Source organism: Aspergillus heteromorphus (genome assembly GCF_003184545.1).
Source record: "Aspergillus heteromorphus CBS 117.55 chromosome Unknown BO70scaffold_6, whole genome shotgun sequence".
NCBI classification, from domain to species: Eukaryota; Fungi; Ascomycota; class Eurotiomycetes; order Eurotiales; family Aspergillaceae; genus Aspergillus; species Aspergillus heteromorphus.
Genome location: NW_020290411.1, coordinates 140,330 through 160,942, shown reverse-complemented (window position 1 = coordinate 160,942; position 20,613 = coordinate 140,330). Strand labels below are relative to the sequence as shown.

The following is a 20,613-nucleotide window of genomic DNA, read 5'->3' as shown; positions in this document are numbered from 1 at the left end:
CTGCTAGCCCTATCCCATACCGATGATGCCATCCCCCCCAACCCCCAAACCAACCCAAACCAACAGATCTGACATCACCACCGCGAAAAGACCCCCTCACCTCCCCGACACCTGCACCCCCTCAATCCCCCTCACGACCCCCTCCGGACTCTCCAACGGAATCAAATGCCTAACACCCGTCAACACCTCAAACCTAACCTCAAACCCCCTGTTGCGAAGCATCTGCACCACCTCCCTCTCTACCCGCTCCTTCTGCTCCACTACATCCAACTCGCCCGCCAGGACACTCACGCGCATCCTTCGTCCTGTCAGCTGCAGTTGCGCACTGAGCGCGTCGATTTCCGGGGTGATATCATCTTGCATCCCGTGCAGAATCCACCCGTCGCGGGCTAGGGGGTGGGCGGAGGTGCTGGATGCGGTTATTGTTTTGATGTCGGTGTCGGAGAGGCTGGAGGCGCTGGAGAGGACGTTGGTGATTGTCCAGTGCACGGAGGAGGGGGTGCTGTAGGCGAGGCGTTGCTGGGAGGCCATTTCGGGGGGCAGGATGAGGGGGGTGGGTGGTGCGGGGGCGAGCAGGACGAGGCCGGTGGTGAGGGTGAGGAGGTTGGTTGGGAGGGTGGACAGGGTGGCTAGGGCGACTTTGGCGCCCATAGAGTGGCCGATTAGGATGAGGCCGTGTTTGAAGAGGGTGGTTGTTGGGGGGGAGGTGGTGAGGTGGGTGAGGAGGGCGACGATGTCGGAGGCCATGTGCAGGATGGAGTAGTCTCTGGCGGTGGCGCCTTCAGTAGGGCCCGTTGATTGTCCCCAGCCGCGGAGGTCGACGGAGAGCGTGTTGTAGGCTTTGCTGAGGGAGTGGGGGGAGGTCGGGGAGGTTTGTTTGTGCCAGGTCATGCTGGAACCGCCCCAGTAGTGGATGAAGACGAGGAGAGGGGATGGGCTGGATGATGCTCGGGTAATGTTGTAGTGGATTTTGGTCTCGGGGGAGACGTCGAAGAAGTGCGACTCCATCGTGGTTGGGGTTATATATAATCTCGGCGGGAAGGTCTTGGATAAGTAGGCGCGGATATGCAGTGTAACTTAAGAAAGACCTCATGGAACTAGAGCTATTTATTTCCTCCCCCCAAAGGTGACAATATATATATAAGAGGAAGAAAATTTATAAGCATCAAGAAGACAGGTGGCCGGAGTTGGTGATTAGTGAACATGGACAAGTATTTGGAATTCTGGTGGAATTAATTCCGGGAGTGAACACACTCATCCAAGTCAGTGGAAAGACACACCGATATCTATCACGATGGAAATAACTCGGAAAAGACAGACAACAACACCGTGACATCATGCAAACAAAAGACTGATAATGCATCGCCGTTTCGCAATATATGTTCAAGTAAGATGCAGTCTATCCACATTACATTAGAGCCACCACACCACACCCAACGCCATCAACTGTAAATTCATGTAACGACCGGAAAAATATCAAGTTCAAATCTTCAGCCACGATGTTTCAGGATCCTCTTTAGTGGGGTTGCTCCGTCCGTAAAGCTGGCTGAATAGGCCCTTCTTCTTCAACAACTCATCCGGGGGCCCGTACTCAACGATGCGACCGCTCTGGATAGCCACAATTTTGTCGAAGTCGAGCACAGTATGTAGGCGATGGGCGACGGCGATTATCGTGCAGCCTGCAAACGCGGTACGAATCAGGCGCTGCATGAGGGCGTCGGTCTCGGGGTCGACGCTATCCAACAAGGATTGTTAGCTTGGCTGTCTCGATGTGACCCGGGAGCCATGAAAGGGGAAGCAAGGGAGATGAAGAGAGAAAATGGAAGAAAGGGTATCGCACCTGCTGGTAGCTTCGTCCAGAACAACGACGTTGCTCCTCCTCAGCATAGCTGCAGCCAGACGCAGGAGTTGCTTCTGCCCCTGCGAGAAGCTCTCTTCCTGGACCTTCCCATCAAGACCACCAAGTTGTCCGGTGACAATGTCCCACAATTTGACTTCTCTTAACACATGCATCACATCCTCATCGGAGGCATTTCCCAAAGGGTCCACATTCTGTCGTACGGTGCCGGGGAGGATTGTGACTGATTGTGAGATACACGAAAGGGAGGAGCGTATATCCTGACAGGCAATCGAGCTAATGTCAAGACCATCGACAGTGATATGACCGTTGTCGGGTTCAAGAAGTCTGAAGAGGAGCTGGACTAACGAGCTCTTTCCACTGTAGAATGGGTCAGACTCCCCCGTCAGATATAATATAGGACGAAGGGGGAATTACCTCCCACTCGGGCCGCAAATAGCGACCTTCTCTCCGGCTGCAATTGATAAGGTGACGTCGTTCAGGACGGGCGGGCTATCGGGCCTATGCACCTCACATTAGCAAGGAAACTACATGTTGTTTCATCAATACATACCTGTAGGAAGCAGAGACATTGAAGAACCTGATATCTCCCCTCTCCGGCCAACGCGGCGGGGTTTCAATGTATCCGTCATGTCTGTCTTCAGGCTGGACATCTTCCTGGAATTGTCTCACACGAGACACAGCCCCAATCGAAGTCTCCAGGACTGTCCAATTGGAGATCAGCTGCTTCAAGCTCTCGCTCAGGCTAATGATGTTGAGCAAGCCCAGACCAGCCGACCCAGCCCCAATGGACCCCGGAACCCCGACAGCAATACCGACAATCAACGTCGCCATACCGGCCACAACCATATCCAACACAAGGGTGAGCCATCGTTGGATAACGAACAACAAATAATATGGCCGTTGCGACGCATCCGTCAGCCCACAGATATTATCGAAGAAGTTAGCCTGCCACCCAAAGGCGCGAATGGTCACCAGGCCGTTGACCGTTTCCATGAAATTGGAATAAAGCGGAGATTTGGCCTCGAGTTCCATGAACCGCAACTGGCGGGACGTCCGAAGGTAGAATTTCTGTAGGAAGTAGAAAACTACTAGGCAGACTGGTGTGATGGCGGCGAGATACTTTCCGGTCACGAAAACGATCAGAAGCTGCGCGATTGCGGATGTGAGGGCTTGTCCTTTGTTAGCGGATGTCGGCCGGCATGGGATAGTAGAGGTTTCGACGTACCAACACTAGTCTCCACAAGGGCAAGGGGCAATTCCATGTCCACCAACTGCATGTCCTGGCTGAATCTGTTGTAGGTGTAAGTAACGAACATTGCATCCCGACAAGCTCCTTACTTGTTCGTGGTCACACCGGAGTCGGTGGAGTGGAAGAAGGATATCGGTGCACTATTATATGTCAGGAAATGGCAGGTGTCGAGTCATAGATATCGCTCACTTTAGCACCGTGCGTAAGAGAATTTTATGTAGCTTTCTCGACGCCCGGGGTATCATGTTGCTCATCATATGCGTACTAACGTCAGTACTAGCCGTGCGAGAAGAATAGGAAGACTTATCAGCATCCCAAAAACAGCGACAACTCCGCCATGACCGCTAAGAAGGCATAAACACCCAGCCACCTGCCGAGGTCTTGGTACGGATGCTTCTCGTTCGCAGCAGCCCACCACTGGACCCACACACCTGGTGATTATCAGAGCTGGCCCACAGGATATATGGATTGGTTTACGTACTCGGGAAGGCAAGACTGAACGTGAAGACCGTCACGGCACCAAAGAAAACTACCGAGTTGAACGGACCAACCATGTTCAGGTAGTATTTGTAGATAGTCACATCTCCGGTTCGTCGACTGGCGTCGGAGGTCTCCAGCTGTGCTGCGAGTTCGTGCGGCACGTCAGGGTTGGATTGTCTGACGATCCAGCTCATTCTCGCCTCATTTAGTGTGGGCTCGAATAAGAGATCGTGCGTGCTGGGGCCCGGTAAGCTCGATACTATGGAACCCTCCTTCTCGGAGAAGTGGACTTTGCTATCGAGGGTGATGGTGTAGTCCGCAGAGGACGCGAGGCGAGCTATGGAAGTCAGTTGCCCGCACCATACTAGGCGATAAACGTGTGTAACGAAAGCTTTGGAGGCAAACCTGAATGAGTTGCAAGGATAGTAGTCAGATTATGCTTCCTGCAAAACCCTGCCTCACCAAACAACCGCGCTATGACCAGCTTTTCGGTGTCGGCATCAAACCCGCTAAATATATCGTCCAGCAACAGCAACGGTTGCCTGGAATAGAGTGCTCTCGCCAATGCCTACCCATATTAGCCAGTAACGATCATAGAGCACTTTCCACTCACCACACGATGCTTCTGCCCCCCACTTAGCGACAACCCCTTGCTCCCAACTACAGTCTGAGCGCCTAGCGGCATCAACCTAAGGTCCTGCCTCAAACCAGAGGCCTGTGTGACCTCGCGAAACCAGCGGGGCTCGTACGGCGACGGGCCAAGGATATTGCTCAAGATAGTACCGTTCTGCAACCACGGGTCCTGACTGCAAAAAGCAGCGAACGGATACCGGCACTTCATGTAGCCCTTCGTAACGGGAGTCTCGCCCCGAAGTCCAGCCAACAACGTCGACTTGCCACATCCCGTGGGTCCCGTGATGATCGTGAGTGAAGACGGCCGGATTTTGAACGTCATGCGCTTGATAACCGGATCCCGGGTCGGGGTCCATCCCACACTCCAGTTCTGGGCCACCACAGCTTCATGCATTTCGCCTTCCTTCATTTCCACGTCGCGAAGGTTGTCCATCTCGGGAAAAAGAGTTTGTTCGGAGGTGAAGGAGCTCAGGAAGCCGACTACCTTGGTATCCTCAGTCATTAAGAAGACTCGGATTCGTTCGAGCGAGCCAACGGCAGAGATAAGATTGGGAACGGCTTGAAGAAGCATGGACATCGGGTTTTGGAGGACCGTAAAGAGCGAGAGAGTAGTAAATGCCCTTGCTGTAGTCAACTCAGCCCCATTGTCCGATCGCGACAACGCAATAAATATGCCGAACCCGACCACAGGTGATATGACCGATGTTCCAAACGCTGCCCATGTCAGCAACAAAGAATAACTCGGAGAGGGGTATATACTGACACAAACTGACGGCGTAAATCAAGAATGATCGGAATCTATTCGCGTAGCCAATCTCCTCTAGCCGGAGCTTCTGCACGAAGTCCATGAACCACGGCGTCAGACCCTCCAGCTTGAGACTTTTCATCGAGTTGATCATGTATGTCGTGACGTCGATTCGCTTCTGTATGCCCTGCACCCATGTCGCCTGGCGACGGCCGACAGCTGGCGCCATTGTCGCTGCAGTCGCTCCACAGACTAGACAATGTCAGCCGGCTCCATGTATTGCAAACTCAACCACATACTTATTGCAATGAGAATCGGACTCAGCCCTCCATAGTTAAGCTCATGATACAGCAACCACAACGCCAACGCAATCTCAACCACATTCCCCCACGCCTCGTGCATGTATCGCATCCCGAATGCGATCTTCTCGATATCCGCGCTCATCAGAGTTACCGGGGCAAACTCCTCCGCGGTCTTCGGATCCAGGGAGAGCGTCTTCTCGTATATGAGTGGCACAAGACACCCGCGCATCAGTACTATCGTGCGATACGTGATATGCTGGTAGCACGCCTCGGCAATCTGAAGCCATTAGCGCCAGTGTACCAGCAAGGACTTAAGCAACCTACCCCCAAACCAATATAGTCCAGAATGTATGCACCTAGTAGACCATACCCATCATTCCGGTTCGCCTTGTGGGCGGAGGCCTTTTCAATGTACCGTATCACCGCGTCGATCATGTATGGTTGAGTGAAAGTGAAGGCCGTATAAAACAATCGCGGAAGGACGGCTGTCAGAAGAACCCATCGGTACTCCCATGCAAGGGCATACATGAGCCCGTTCTTCTTCTCCTTCAACTTGGGGTTTGCTGCGCACGGTCAGAGCCATCCCGATATGTGATATATGATAGGAACACATACCAGTCTGCCACTTTTGCGAAAAGCTTGTCGAGCTCGTTTGCGACTGAAGGCTTCGGTTCAGGCTGAATAGATCGTCCGCCTGAAGATCCTTCTTCGAACCCAAGAGGAGCAACGGGTTTACCCACCAGAACATGCGTCGGTTGATCCACCCGGCCTTCTCCTCGGGACTGTATAACCGTTCGGGTGCATCAAGGGTTCGTGGCCAGGCCTCCTGCACTAACAGCACTGCCTTCCACACGATGGATATAGTCAATAGCCTGAAGATGTTGCCGTGGAATCCCAACCCCCACAATGTCCGAAGTCTAACTGCGTCAAAGGCGACGGTAAAGAGGAGGTAAATTTCGATGAGGAGCGGGGGCTGGATAGTGCGCGTATGTTCAAGGTACGATGCGACACTGAGCGCAAGTGCGACGACCAAGCTAAGCACCGCAGCTGGTATCGTTGTGCGTGTGGTTGGCTCGTTGTCTGAAGACCATGATACTAGGACAGCAGTCTGGATAGCGGCAAACCACCCATAGCTGATCTGAAACACGGTTAGCTATACCAACCCCAGATATGTAAAAGACCTGTTATACAACGTACATGCTTCCGCAGCAGTGCGCCATCATTACTCCCATCTCGTACCGACTTTCGATAGAGAAAGAACACCCTCGGGCATAGAAACAGGAGGAGAAGCCCGATCGGGCCAATCGTCATCACCGACTCCTCAAACAACAGCGTAAAGTCGTACCCGCCATAACACTTCGGGGCCTGAGGCCCGAAGACATCCTCGGAGGCAAAGGAGCAGTTCATCGTGACTTCTCCTGCTTTGCTAAGGAGCTGGAGCGGACATGGGCCATCGGGTGTGATAACGCTCAGCTTTAGACCCTGTACCGCCCGCCTGGGCCGGGAATCGAACTATAGCCTGTGTCGAGAGAACCTCCGAGCTGGATGTCTGTCCAGGCCTGACGTCGCTGCGCAAATGCAAACCGCGTATACGGACCTCGCAAACTCAACGTGCCCCAACACCAGAGACTATCGTGATGCAGCATTGTCGGGTCAGAATGGGAGATCTTGCGCGCTTGGGTGGATGAGGGGTGCCGCCACAGACAATGCCCAAGTGTGTAGGCAGCACCTAGACGCGGGGGGTGGTGATTGGCCAGCGCGTAAACCCCAAGACGTTAGCGGTGCCTCTCGGATCCTGCAACGGATTAGTCTGATCGTTCTGGACCCCAACGGGATCGGCGTTCACTTGACGCGGATTCATGCAGCATCCTGGGCCGTCCATGTGGTGACCCACTATTACCGTAGGGCGCCCCACTGCCACGGCGAGTATCAATACTAGCCCTGTTACCATGTAAGTTACCCAATACGGCTCGGTCTCGAAATACCGTATGTCTGGTATCAGTAACAGTACGCAGACTAGCGCCCCATAACGCCATCATGCATGCAGAAGGAATGGACCATCGTCGCTCGCGTGGCAGATGGGTCCACCAGCCTCGAGAGCTTGAGACATATACGAAGCTGACAGGGGTGCGTAGTTTGAGATCAGGTCTGCAAGTAGATACGCTCTTACGCGCACTTACGCTGCCACGATGGGGCCGGAGATCATCGTACCTCCATCTGGCCAGCATGGAGCAGTCTTCCTTAGCCGATTGATGAGTCGCGATTTGCTTCGCATTCCTTTTAATCGGCGAGATCAGCATTGTCTGCCTCTTGGGATTCACAGATCTCTCCTCACACTCACCCGCAGCGCAAAATGGCTCCAATCGCTCTGCCGACTCCTCCCCTCCCAGTTGTCCCTTCTAAGTCCCTGAAGGGCGTCATTGATACACACACTACCCCGAGTCACCTGGCTCCAACCAAGGACCTACTACCAGCTGAGGAAAGCTCGGTGACTGCAGCAAGGGTGCCCGAGATACTTTGCACCGCTTTCGGCCTTGCGCTTCGTTGTTATAGATCAGAGGGCGTGGCCTTCGAATACCGCGATGAGTCGACCGCCGCGACAAGTATGTTCATTGGTGGTTGACTGTGCCCTCACTAATACTAATAAATAGAAATCTCCTTCGACCCTGATGAGTTCAAGACAATTGACGATTGTCTCGGTGCGGTGAGGACGAAATTGCAAGAGGCACAGTGTGTGCTGGACGCGCCGTCCGAAGAGGACTCCTATCAGTCCTTCCGCAGCACAGTGGTTTTTCATCGCGGGGCCATCAACGCCAACTCAACCCTACCCTCACCAAAGGTGAGTCAAAACCATCCAAATGCAAACCTGCCCAAGGAAAAAAACTTACCATCGCCAGTCTGACCTCGAACTCCATGCCGCACACTCCCACGAGGGAATTGAGCTTCAAATGCGTTACACGCCATCCACCGTGACCGAGGAATTTGCGGTGCACTTAGCCGACACACTGCGGCAGACATTCGGCTTGGTCAACAGCCACCCGCAGACTGAACTCGCAAATGCAAGCTACCTGGGGCCGATCAGTCGTGAGAAGGTGTTTGGGTGGAACGCGAATCCGCCTGCGGCCGTGGTGGAATGCGCGCATGAGCTGGTCCGACAGAGAGTCGCCCTGCAGCCGGATGCACCTGCCATTGACTCCTGGGATGTCCAGATGACGTACGCAGAGCTGGATACTCTGTCGGATCATGTGGCCACTATTTTGGTAGAGGCGGGAGTCAAGCCGGAGGCGATCGTGCCTTTGTGCTTCGAGAAGACGGCGTGGTATGTCGTTGCCATGCTTGGTGTTTTGAAGGCCGGAGGCGCGTTTGTGCCTTTGGATCCAGCTCATCCTTCAGCTCGTCTTCGCGAAATCATCGGCCAGGTCGATGCCCCGGTGGTTTTGACCACGGCGAGATACGAGAGTCTCTTTGCCGAATTCTCCGTCAAGTCACTCACCGTCAACGCCGATTCGATTGCCCAACAGGCCGCCCGTGAACAGACATCTACCCCACCCAGTAGTGCAACGCCCGAGAACCTCGCATACGTGATCTTCACATCCGGTAGTACTGGAAAGCCCAAAGGCACGATGATCCAGCACCAGTCCTTCTGCAGCGGTTCATTGCAACAGGGCGAGCTGGCGAACATGGGACCTCATTCCCGGATCTTCCAGTTCGCATCGTACAGCTTCGACGTGAGCATTCTCGAGATTCTGACAGGCCTGATTTTCGGTGCCTGCATTTGTATCCCGAATGAGCAGCTGGGACGTGCAGATTTCGTCCAGTCCATGAATGATTTCCGCGTTAACTGGGCGTTCTTGACACCTTCCGTCCTGAAGGTCCTCTCCCCTGATCAACTGCCACGGTTGAAAACGTTGGTCCTGGGAGGTGAAGCCATGTCCGAGTCGGATATGATGACTTGGGCGGGCAGAGTGCAGTTGATGAACGGGTACGGGCCCAGTGAGTGTTCAGTGGCTGCGACGGCCAACACGAAGCTTGACCCGCACTCGAGCCCGCGGAATATAGGCAGGGCGATTGGCGGTGTCTGCTGGGTCGTCGATCCGGAAAACCACAATGTGCTCTTGCCAGTTGGCGCGGCGGGCGAACTCATCATTCAGGGACCCATCGTGTCCCGTGGGTACTTGAAAGATCCCGTCAAGACTTCGGCAGCTTTCTTCGACAGTCCAACTTGGATGACTCCCGGTACTGCGCCAATTTGGAATCGCTTCTACAAGACGGGTGATCTGGTGCGCTACGATGCGGAAGGGATGATCCACTTCATTGGGCGGAAGGACCACCAAGTCAAGCTCCACGGGCAGCGGATGGAGTTGGGAGAGGTCGAGCACCATCTCTGGACGGACAGTCTGATTCGGAATGGCATGGCTCTTGTGCCGTACACTGGTCTCTGCAAGTCCCGTCTGGTTGGTGTGATTTCCCTACACAAGCAATTCTCACCCTCCCCGGTCGACAACGAGTCAAGCCTTCGACTGGTCGACCACGGAGAGACTTCGGCAGAGACGCGCACTTTTGCAGAGCGGCTGTCGAGTATGCTCCCTACTTACATGGTCCCCACGGTCTGGATCGTCCTGGAAAACCTTCCCCTGATGTCATCCGGCAAGATGGATCGCAAGAAGGTCTCGGACTTCGTGGCTAATATCAGCGAGGAGGCATTCAAGCACATCATGGGCAGTTCCGACAAGAGGGACGACGAAGAGCCTATAACCAAGTTGGAAGCCCTCGTGCGGAAGGTTTGGGCAAAGACCCTCGATATCCCCGAGGAGCAGGTTGGCAGACACAACAACTTCCTCTCCGTCGGCGGCGACTCCATCAAGGCAATGGCTACCATGTCGGAGCTCCGCAAGCTCGGCGTCACGGTCACGGTCGTGGACCTGTTGCGGTATAAGCTGAGTGAGATTGCTGCGAGGGTGGAGGAATCGGGGGTTTTGGACTCGTCTATCTTGGATAGCGAGGCCGGCAGCAAAAGCCTCCCAGTGTCCCATCTGCAACGGACACTCCTGGAAGCATCTCGACTGGGCAACGCTAGTATCCATCATAACATCCTCCTCGAGCTCAGGCAGAAGATCCGCATTCAAAAGCTTCACGAGTCCTTGGACACGATTGCGTCCTCGTACCCGGCACTCAACCTCAAATTCCAGGAGCAGGACGGCGCATGGTCGCAGGTTTTCAAGGCTCATGATGAGTTTGAAAGTCCCGCTTACCACTTGAACCTCAACCATGTCTCCAGCTTGGAGGAAGTACACGATATTGTCCAGTACCGCCAAGCTTCGCTGTCTGAACTCGGGAACCCGAACTTGATGCTTGATCTGTTCACTGTCCGTGGCGCCCAGTACATCTCCATCGTTGCGCATGCGGCTGCCCTTGATCGCCACTCCCTAGACACCATCATTGGACATCTAGACTATCTCTTGCAGTCCGAGAAAGACAAACAGGTCTGGGAGAGCCAGCTTCTATCTCCTGATGAATTTTCCGACGCCTGGCTTAGCCACCTGAAAAGTGAGGGCACCGCACGTTCAAGCATCAAGTCTGTTACAAACGGCACCTCTTTCCAGAAGCAGGATTATGCGACGGAGGTTCTCGACCTCGATGTCGAGACTAGCAACCAACTCACTGGACCATGTAACCTGACCTTTGACACAAACGCGGCGGAACTTCTTCTCGCGGCGCTGCTTGTGTCCTACAACCAGACGCTCAAGGCCCACAGCCGACCATCAATGGCCGTCATTGAGAGATCAACCCGTCAGTCTGCCTCCGGCAAGCTTGGCGATCATGTTGGACAGTTCTCGACTCTACAACCTGTGCAGGTTACTTTGCAAGATGAAAGCCAGATCACTCTCCAAACGATCCGCGAGACAAAGGACAGTGTCCGGCAGAACAGAGATATAGAAACGTCCCACTCTGCGGATATCGCATTCAGTTATGGGATGTCCAGGCAGCCCATCGAAGGCGCTGTATTGAGGCATACAAAGCCAATCTCACCATCCAGTTCAAGCGCAATCATCGCGACCACCATCCAGGTCTCTGCTAGCATTGAGCAGGGCCACCTGAAGCTCACCGTGGGCTCCGACAATATCAGCTCATTGTCGCTGTCGCTGCTCGTCGACCAGTACAAGCAGAACATCGCTCAGACGGTTCATCTACTGGCTAGTGGTACGACAAGAGAGTTCACCCTGACAGACTTCCCGCTTCTCGACCTGGATTACCCATCCCTGGACAGAGTCAATCGCCAGCAGATCCCACGACTTGGTCTCAAGACCCACCAGGTCGAGGAGATGTACCCCTGCTCCCCACTGCAGCAGGGTCTGCTTATGAGCCAGGCGCGCAAGCAGGGCAGTTACAACGTCTCCATTGCGTGGGAGGTCACTTCTACTCTTAGCGCGGACTCGGTCGACATCGGAAAGCTGATTTCTTCCTGGCAAAAAGTGGTTGATTTCCATCCGGCACTCAGAACAATCTTTACCGATGATTTTGGTGGCAAGGAGCCTTACGTTCAGATTGTGCTCAGAAGGCCTCGAGCGGAGATTTCGGTCACGCCGTCTGCGGACGCTGATGTCAAGTCTGTGCTGGAAGAGACCATCGATCTAGGCGTTAATCCTCTTGTCCCTCCGCATCGCTTCTCGATTAACGTTACAGCGGAAGGAAGAGTGTTCTGCCGAGTCGACGCCAGTCACACCATTGTTGACGGCGTGTCTAAGGCGTTGATCATGAGGGATCTAAAGCGAGCCTACACAGGAGCACTGGACATCCGCACTGGAGGCGTCAAGTATAGCGAGTTTGTCAAGTACGTCGCTGCCAATGACATGTCTGCCAGTGTCGAGTTCTGGAAGAACCACCTTGCAGAAGTCGAGCCATGCTACTTCCCCACGTTGGGGGACACCGACGCCACCCCGGAGCTCAAGTACGCGCAGGTAGCCGTGGAAACCACCGTCGATGCTCTGCGCGAGTTCTGCATTGCGCACAGTGTCACGCTTTCCAATCTTCTGCAGACCGTGTGGGCTCTCGTCTGCCGATGCTACGTTGGCAGAGACGATGTCTGCTTCGGGTACCTTGCCTCTGGCCGAGATGCCCCCATCGAAGGTGTGGTTGATATGGTTGGTCCCACGATCAGTGTGTTGATCTGTCGGGCATTCCTCGAAGACTCCACTATTGTCAAGGACGCTTTGAAGAAATGTCAGGCCGAGTTCCTGGATACCCTGTCGCATCAACACTGCTCACTTGCGGAGATCCAGCACGCGCTGGGTCTGGCAGGCATGCCGCTGTTCAACACTGGTATCTCTTTCCAAACCATGTCCGCCGTTGACACTGACAGTACCACCGCCGACATCGAATTTGACGGTCTGGCCGTGCGGGAGCCAACCGAGGTATGACCCCCTTCAAGATACGTGATTCATCCGCTGACATACATAGTACAACATCACGGTCCACGTCACCGATTCTCCAGACAAAGTGGACGTCAAGCTCGGTTACTGGACCGATTGCATTTCCGAGCCCCAAGCACAGTCCGTGGCAGGAACCTTCTCAGCCGTGCTTAAGTCTGTGTTGGCGAACCCCGATGCTCGCGTTGACCAGCTCAGCATCATCGGGCAGTACGATCTATCGCAGATCGTTTCCTGGAACCAGGACGTCCCAGAGACCTCCCAGTCTACCGTCCCAGATCTTGTGCTGCAGCAAATCGCGCTGACTCCGAATGCCATTGCTATCGACGCGATCACTGAAAAGGTCACCTACCAAGAGTTCGGGCACATGTGGTCTGTCTTATCTCAGCATCTGGTGCAACTTGGCGTTGCTCCCGGGGATTTCATCCCCTTGACCTTCGAGAAGTCGCCCTGGGCGATGGTTGCCATGCTTGCTGTTCTTGCTGCCGGTGCTGCATTCGTGCCTCTCGATCCCAAGACCCCTGTGGAGCGCCTTCGTGAAGCTGCTCACCAAACTGAGGCCAAGGTTGTCTTGGCGTCTCCCAAGTATGTTTCCAACTGGGAGGGGCTGGTCCCCACGATTGTCGGTGTTGACAGACAAATCCTTGAGGCTCTGGACAGCGAGAACGGACCCAGCCCAGCCGCAGTGCGGGCTCGTCCCGATCACAACGCCTACGTTATCTTCACGTCCGGCAGCACGGGCAAGCCTAAGGGATGTGTCGTGCAACACTCCGCGTTCTGCTCCGGGGCCTTAGCTCAAGGCAAGCTCGCCCGTCTCGGTCCCTCTTCCCGGGTTCTTCAATTCGCGTCCTACAGCTTCGACGTCAGTCTCCTTGAGATCATGACCTCTCTGATGTTCGGTGCTTGTATCTGCGTCCCGGATGAAGATCTCGGCAAGGACATCAAGCGCTGCATCAACGAGCTGGCCATCAACTGGACATTCCTGACCCCGTCAGTCCTCAAGCTTCTGCAGCCAGAAGACGTGCCCCTTTTGAAGACCCTCGTCCTTGGTGGAGAGGCCCTTTCACGAGGCGACATCCTCACCTGGGCCGACAGGGTCCAGCTGTACAATGGATACGGACCCAGTGAATGCTCTGTCGCCGCTGCCGCCAATCCGGGCCTACAGACTACCACTGACCCGGCCAATATCGGTCGCGCTGTCGGTGGTGTGCTCTGGGTCGTGGACGCGAAGCAGCCATCGAAGCTACTTCCCATTGGGGCCGTCGGAGAGCTTCTGATCTCGGGCCCTATTCTGGCAAGAGGATACCTGGGTGATACCGAGAAGACAGCCGCTGCGTTTGTTGAGCAGCCAAGCTTCATTCCAGGGTCTGAGGAGCAGGTCCGGTTCTACCGCACTGGTGATCTCGTGCGGTACAACGCCGATGGCACGATCCACTTCATCGGTCGTGCTGATGGACAGATCAAGATCCGTGGTCAGCGTGTCGAGCTGGGTGAGATCGAGTACAACATTGAGCGTGACGAGAACATCCACCACGCTCTCACTTTGCTTCCGTCCCAGGGCCCCTTCAAGAAGCAGCTCCTGGCTGTTGTGTCTTTCAAGGGCTTCAACCTCCCTGCCCTCGACGGAGAGCTCTCCCTCGTGCCAGACGACCGCAGATCCGATATCATGGCCGTCGTTACCAGCATCGCCAACACCATCTCTGCGGCCCTCCCCGTCTACATGGTTCCTGCACTGTGGGTTCCAGTGAACGGAATCCCTCTGCTGCCTTCAGGCAAACTTGACCGCAAGAAGGTGCGCCGCTGGGTTGAGTCCTTGGACGACGCCACGTACGAGCAGATCGCCAACCTCGGATCCCAAGCCAGCGGCCGGGGTCCTAGTACCCCAACAGAGCATACCCTCCGACGCATCTGGGCGTCCATCCTGAACCGCCCGGAGGAGCAAATCGATATGGAGCGGACGTTCCAGAGCCTGGGCGGCGACTCCATCTCCGCCATGCAGGTCATCGCCCAATGCCGCGACGCGAAGCTCTCCCTCTCTGTCAGAGACCTCATTCAATCCCCCACCATCGCCCAACTCGCCCCTAAGGTGCGACCCCTGGACGACGGGGCCGAGACAGTAGAAGATGACATCGGAGTCCCGTTCAACCTATCCGCCCAGCAGACCTGGGAGTTCGACTTGAAGCAGACCTGTGATCTCAACCGCTACAACACCACCTTCCTCCTATCCGTCCACAGCGACTCTGACCTGGCCCCGGTCGTCGACGCGACCGTCCAGCGCCACCCCATGCTCCGTGCTCGATTCCAACGCGAGCCCTCCGGTCGCTGGATGCAGTACATCCCCATCGACCGATCGAACAGCCACTGGTACGAGGAACTGGACGTCACCGACGTCGATGCCATCAAGCCCTACACTGCACCCAACCAATCCGGCTTCGACCTCGAACGCGGTCCCCTGCTGCGCGCCATGGTCTTCACCCTCCCCAACGGCGACCGCTATCTCGGGCTGACGGTCCACCACATGATCATCGACACCGTTTCGTGGCGCATCCTCCTGCAAGACCTGCAACAGGGCCTAGCGACGGGGGAAATCACCTCGCACCGCTCCGACTCGTTCGCGCGCTGGTGCCGCACCATCAAACAACACGCCGAAGAGAAATGGACCCCTGAATTCGTCCTCCCCTTCTCCATCCCCGCCCCCAGGTACGATTACTGGCAGATGGAAGAGTCCATGAACCTGTTCATCACGGAAACCATCCAGGAGTTCGTCCTCGACAAACAGACCACCGCCCGGTTGATGGGCAAATGCAACCACCAGTTCGAGACTAAGCCGCTGGACATCTTCCTGTCAGCTATATTCCATGCTTTCAGCGCTACCTTCACTGATCGCCCGGTCCCTGCGGTGTTCATCTACAGCCACGGCCGTGACGAGTTCGGTGGTGATCTCGACGTGTCCAACACGATCGGGTGGTTCACTTCCTCTACACCGGTGGTCATCAACCCCTCCGCTGATATCGTGGATGATCTTCAGGCTGTCCGCGATGTGCGCGCCAGCGTACCCGGAAATGGAGTGCCGTACTGGGCGAACCGCTGGCTGACAGATGAGGGAAACGCCGCGTTCGAGCACCACAGTCCGTTTGAGATGTCGATGAACTATCTCGGACAGTATCAGCAGTTGGAACGCGATGACTCCGTCCTCAGATATGTCGACGTGGAGAAGCCGAAGGCGACGGGCTCGGGGTCTCTTCTCAGAAGGACTGCGCTGGTCGAGACTCAGGCGATCGTTGTCGGGGATGAGTTGCAGATTAAGTTCGTTTATAATACCCGGATGGCGAGGCAGGCGCAGTTGCTTGAGTGGCAGGGCAAGGTGAAGGAGGCGTTGTTGGAGATTGCGGATCGGCTGGGGTGAGCGTGCGTGACGATATCTGTTTTGATGTAGTGGTTTCCTGTTTTTGGGTCCTGGTTGGAGTTTGAGTGGTTTCTGGGATTGCGGGTTCCATGCGTGGCGGTGTATCTAGTGGGAATATTAATTTCAGTTTCTTCATGTTTTATGCACTTGTTTTCCTGTTGTCAAATATTTAGCCAATGTGTTGTTGACTGCTTCTGCATATATGCATTTCCCTTTATCTCCTATAATCGACAGATTGATCCCAAGTATCCAGTCCATTGCTTCGAGAAGCGCCATGATGCCACCGTGGGCTAACGGCAGTGTCGCACAATATACTAAAAGATGGTCGCATGTATGTCCCGAATTCCTCCTTCAGCTTACTTCCATACGCGATTTGGGTTCTCCAAAGGACATGATAATATGAAGGATTGTATTTTCGATGCATCTCATGCTGCGCATACCATAATTGGGTGGCTAAGGCGTCTCTGGGTAGAAAGCCCGGGTTTTATGTCCTAATAGTCAAACAGTGTACACCAAATGCAGACCTCGGCTTGGTCTAACCACAAAAAAGAGGAAATGGTGCCGAGAATAGTTCATAATCGCTTAAACTAGAGCGAGTTAATATTTCCAGGGCCTGGGTCCAGGGGAAGAAAAACGCTAAGGATGCCGTTTTGAAGGGCTGCTTGCGTCCCTTCCTTTCGGATAGGTTTCTGAAGGACGAACATGCGGGAGAAATAGCCAGTTTCGCGCTCTGCGAGAAGCCATTTTGCCGTGTCCCCAGTTTCACACCCAGGGCCTTCACTGAAGGGTTCATATGGCTTTGAATAAATGTCATGGCTTTCTCCATCCCCTGAATTTTCCGCGCTTTCAGGGCTGTCCTCATCACTAGCTTCATCTTCTTGTTGGGACCGAGATTCTGTGCCTGACTGCTCGGATGCCCGTTTCTCCGGGTTCTTCTCATCGCCTCGACTAATACCCATGTAGCTCAGGATATCATTCGCCGAAAGTAGATAGGTATCATCGCCGTTGATGGACCAGTCAGGTCTGAAATCCTCAGGGGGGTTGTCATATTCGCGGTGAAAATCGCCATAGATCATGAGGGTCCGACGGTCGATGAACGTCAGTCGTAACTGTTGCGGGGTGACCCCGGGCACTTCACCGTGGATGTGATAGCCGTCCGGCTGCAAGCGTATATCGAATGCAGGCCGGAGTGGAAGAGGTGTTCCGATCGGCGCCCGTTCCATCCTGCCGGCGAAATCCTCCACATCATGGACTGGGATGCTCGTATCGTCGGACATCAACGTCAATATAGCGAAAATCGTGCGTAACGTTCTAATCCTTATAGCCGGGTGCGACCTCGGAGACTGATAGAAACAGCAGGGATTCATCAACGCCACCACCAATTTATGAGGACAGCGCAGGATGGGCTCGCCACGGGTCATCGCCTGCTATGATCACGTGGCGCCAGCTTGGAGGGATGATTAGGTTCGGTGACGCTGTGGAAGACAAAGGACTGGGTTTAGGACGGAGCCAACCAACATCCTAATTCCGGGGATCTGATCGCATTTCCAGGATCCAGAGCCTTCAGCAAACCAGTATTGTGTATCCCCATCTCATTCTTCTACTCTCAGACGGCTAGTATAGCCCCTCTGGCGCGAAATCCGATCGCACCCCGGACTACCCATCCACAGCTCAACCCGCTCGAAACAACCTCGAAAGCCGGACGTGACATTGCACTCCAGTCCCAATTCTCCCATTGCACGGCAATCCATATTACTCCGACTCCGACTCGTCCGGCTGCATAACCTTCTCGTCGAGCTCCTGTTCCTGCATCAGCGCCGTCCGCACAAAGGCACTTCGGACTTCCTACCCTCGTCAATTTTGCCTTGAGATTCGCCAGCTGGCTTTCCTTGATGACCAGGTGGCGGTCATCGTCCAGGTCCTCCACGATGTAGTCGTGTCTCTCTTCGTCGTACTTCAGGATGATGGCTTTCACGGAAGGATCGCATTCGATGAGGACTCCTGTTCCTTTGTTAGCTGGGATTGTGAGGGGGGTGGGAAATTTGCATACCTCTAACGGCGCGGGGCATGGTGGGTGAGTTGATGCAGAGAAGGAGAAAGAGCTTGGAGGTGTGAGAATTGTCCTTGGGGGAGAGTGTTGTTGTGGAAAGACAGACTGCGTCTGGCGAGTCGGTCGGAATCGCGTCAAGACTGTTCCGGCTCCAGGCAGGGTCCGGGCGTTAAGGCATCAATCACTCAGGCACCAAGGCGGTAAGCCGGTGGTAAGGCAAAAAGCCAAGGCACCAAGGGTCGAAGGCTCCAGGGCCATCAACATTGATCCTCCATTCCTTACTCTTGTGAACCCACAGCAACCACCTGCTCATCAGCCAATGGGGCTGTGGTTTAGTGGTATAATATTCCCTTAGCATGGGAGAGGTCCGGGGTTCGATTCCCCGCAGCTCCATTATTTTTGCTGATGGTGGTGGGGGTGGTGGTGCAATGGTAAAGTGCCCCACTCGTGACCCCAAATTTTTGGTAAATCAGGAGTTTGAACCTCGCCAACTAGAGACTTTCTACAACGGTCATTTACCATTAATATTCTAATTCAAAATCGGGTATAGCGGCCCGCCCCTAGTAACTATCAGCTATGGAGTTGTTTGAAAAATATTTACTTTACTACTGTCTCAGTGGGCAGAAAGTATCCTACTTGGAATTAGTATCAATTTGTATATGCCAGAACGAATATATATATATATATATACTAAGTTCTTGTTAGGGGCGGAGCCCATAAGCTTTGGAGAACCGAGCCTGTAGGTACAAGAAGGAATAACTGGTGTTTGGAAAGGGGTCCTCGGGGATCTGGTGGTTTTGTGTGTGTGTGTGACTCAGCGAATTGTTGGTCTAACGAGGCGGACTAGCCGAGCCAGGTCGCTCTGGGATGTATCCCATAACAGTTCTAAAGAGCCCTCTAAAACAGCCTGTTTTAATTACTTTACTACTTTATATTGCTTTATCAAGGCCCCTGTCTGATCTTTAACGCTTGTCTATCACACTTGTTTATCACGCTTGCCTAGTACCTGCCTACCTCGCAATAAAACACAAGATTGGCAAGGGCCAGGGTTGAACCGGCGCGCTCCGCGCGGCTGAATACACCCGTTTCAGCTCGCTTGCTACGCCGGTACTTGCTTTTTCTAATAAAAAGAATAACCGACTAAGTATTAAGGGTCTGCCAGGAGGCATACAGAAGCAAAATCTTACTTGTTTAGATTATTAAGCTTGTATAGATAGTCTGAATAGCCTCAATTCTTCTTAAAACAGTAATTCTCAATGCCAGCTGATTACTAACTACTTAGTAATCACCACGCTAGGCCTAATTCTTATAATGGTAAATGCTAGTCTTAAAAAAAGATCTGCCGTGACCTGCGTTCACGCTAGTCTTTCAGTTGTCCTTCGTTCATGCATCTCATAGATAAGTAATTAACCACGGAGGTTCATCCTGATTAGACCTTAGCGGGCCACTAAGAAATTGACGCTAATCTAATATGTTAATTGTAAATGTAAACGACCCTTGCAGAAGGTCTCTAATATAGTAGTATAACTCTACCCACCTAAGACTGTCTTACTACACTCAGATAACCCACCTGCCTACTTTCAGATCCTTGACATTCTTATCTCTCAAAAATCAAGACAACCAATATGCTCCTCATTGAAATTATTGAGGCGCCCAAGCATCAGAATGTCGCAGTACTCCGTACTGTATGTGCCCAACGCCTGACCAGTAGACTATACCTACCACCTGGTCTTGCTTGACATGGCACCGCTTCCTTGCCCAGTGATTTTACTGGCACGGGCTTTGGGCTTGCATTAGCATGCGCTGTGGTCAACTTACGTAGCAAAGAGTAGATAGTGTGACGCATCCGACATTTCCTGAAACCCTGCCTTGTTTAAAAGGAGGCCAACGTAACAGACATTTTGTCTTATGAGGCAGAGATGTTAGTTACTAGTTCAATTCCCTACATTCCAGTACACATATCTCTGTCCGGGGCATCAGCTTTACTGGGACAGCAAACTTACAGCTCACCACCCTACATCTACCAACGATGTCTGGCATCAATCCCGACGCCCGAAGGGAGGTCAACAACGCCCTCATCAGCGCTGGGGGTGCCGCCGTCGGACAGATGATTGACACGGCCAACTCCTCTCTTGAGAAGCGCCGCCGCAACGGGCGGGCGCGAGAGGAACGCGAAAATGAAGAGAAGGCCGCCAGGAAGGCAACAAACGCCGCTGTGTGTCCCCAACCCCCTAACCCCCCTAACCCCCCTAACCCCTTTCAAGGCGATGTCTAAACTTATCATTCCCAAAAGGGCGGCGTCCCCGGCTAGTAGACGCCATACCATACTGTCTTGATCGATAGATATATATAGATATATATATATTGCAGCAAGGGGGGGGCGATTGATGTTGACCGGGGTTTATGTCCGTCTAGCGTTTACTGAACTGAAGGTAGCTAGCTGAGGCTGTAGACGTTGAA

At 53.9% G+C, this 20,613-nt stretch overlaps 6 protein-coding genes and 1 non-coding gene across 7 annotated transcripts; 3 read left to right on the top strand and 4 right to left on the bottom strand.

Moving 5' to 3' along the window:
* Positions 1-96: 96 nt before the first annotated feature.
* On the bottom strand, positions 97-1,008 carry BO70DRAFT_332273 (alpha/beta fold hydrolase; the record flags this gene model as incomplete). The annotated part of the gene is made up of 1 exon (XM_025540910.1): positions 97-1,008. One exon carries the CDS (start codon positions 1,006-1,008, stop codon positions 97-99), a length of 912 nt encoding a protein of 303 aa, XP_025401315.1.
* Positions 1,009-1,148: 140 nt separating this feature from the next.
* Positions 1,149-6,677, bottom strand: BO70DRAFT_332271 (P-loop containing nucleoside triphosphate hydrolase protein; the record flags this gene model as incomplete). The annotated part of the gene is made up of 16 exons (XM_025540909.1): positions 1,149-1,735; positions 1,841-2,218; positions 2,276-2,359; positions 2,412-3,030; positions 3,087-3,151; positions 3,200-3,250; positions 3,300-3,371; positions 3,418-3,541; positions 3,592-3,927; positions 3,996-4,158; positions 4,204-4,937; positions 4,987-5,220; positions 5,268-5,547; positions 5,595-5,833; positions 5,886-6,408; positions 6,468-6,677. 16 exons carry the CDS (start codon positions 6,675-6,677, stop codon positions 1,483-1,485), a joined length of 4,365 nt encoding a protein of 1,454 aa, XP_025401314.1. The 3' UTR covers positions 1,149-1,482.
* A 933-nt stretch (positions 6,678-7,610) lies between these two features.
* On the top strand, positions 7,611-16,143 carry BO70DRAFT_421099 (nonribosomal peptide synthase). Its single transcript, XM_025547526.1, has 4 exons — positions 7,611-7,873; positions 7,922-8,109; positions 8,168-12,682; positions 12,729-16,143. The coding sequence occupies exons 1-4, from the start codon at positions 7,624-7,626 to the stop codon at positions 16,101-16,103; spliced, it is 8,328 nt and encodes a 2,775-aa protein (XP_025401313.1). The 5' UTR covers positions 7,611-7,623; the 3' UTR covers positions 16,104-16,143.
* A 547-nt stretch (positions 16,144-16,690) lies between these two features.
* On the bottom strand, positions 16,691-17,326 carry BO70DRAFT_286957 (Hsp20/alpha crystallin family protein; the record flags this gene model as incomplete). Its single annotated transcript, XM_025539219.1, has 2 exons — positions 16,691-16,883; positions 17,118-17,326. The coding sequence occupies 2 exons, from the start codon at positions 17,324-17,326 to the stop codon at positions 16,691-16,693; spliced, it is 402 nt and encodes a 133-aa protein (XP_025401312.1).
* A 529-nt stretch (positions 17,327-17,855) lies between these two features.
* Positions 17,856-18,172, bottom strand: tfb5 (TFIIH complex subunit TFB5; the record flags this gene model as incomplete). Its single annotated transcript, XM_025546450.1, has 3 exons — positions 17,856-17,903; positions 17,953-18,104; positions 18,154-18,172. 3 exons carry the CDS (start codon positions 18,170-18,172, stop codon positions 17,856-17,858), a joined length of 219 nt encoding a protein of 72 aa, XP_025401311.1.
* A 302-nt stretch (positions 18,173-18,474) lies between these two features.
* BO70DRAFT_t98 lies at positions 18,475-18,546 on the top strand. Its single transcript has one exon. It is a non-coding gene; the product is annotated as a tRNA-Ala (tRNA).
* Positions 18,547-20,095: 1,549 nt separating this feature from the next.
* On the top strand, positions 20,096-20,565 carry BO70DRAFT_194361 (uncharacterized protein). Its single transcript, XM_025538530.1, has 2 exons — positions 20,096-20,368; positions 20,447-20,565. Exons 1-2 carry the CDS (start codon positions 20,183-20,185, stop codon positions 20,462-20,464), a joined length of 204 nt encoding a protein of 67 aa, XP_025401310.1. The 5' UTR covers positions 20,096-20,182; the 3' UTR covers positions 20,465-20,565.
* Positions 20,566-20,613: the final 48 nt, after the last annotated feature.

Excerpts from the sequence above, each read along its gene's own strand:
- BO70DRAFT_421099 (XM_025547526.1), top strand. The coding sequence starts at position 7,624 with ATGGCTCCAATCGCTCTGCCGACTCCTCCCCTCCCAGTTGTCCCTTCT. Across the intron at positions 7,874-7,921 it reads TGAGTCGACCGCCGCGACAA|AAATCTCCTTCGACCCTGAT; the intron begins GTATGTTCATTG and ends ACTAATAAATAG. Across the intron at positions 12,683-12,728 it reads CCGTGCGGGAGCCAACCGAG|TACAACATCACGGTCCACGT; the intron begins GTATGACCCCCT and ends TGACATACATAG.
- BO70DRAFT_194361 (XM_025538530.1), top strand. The coding sequence starts at position 20,183 with ATGTCTGGCATCAATCCCGACGCCCGAAGGGAGGTCAACAACGCCCTC.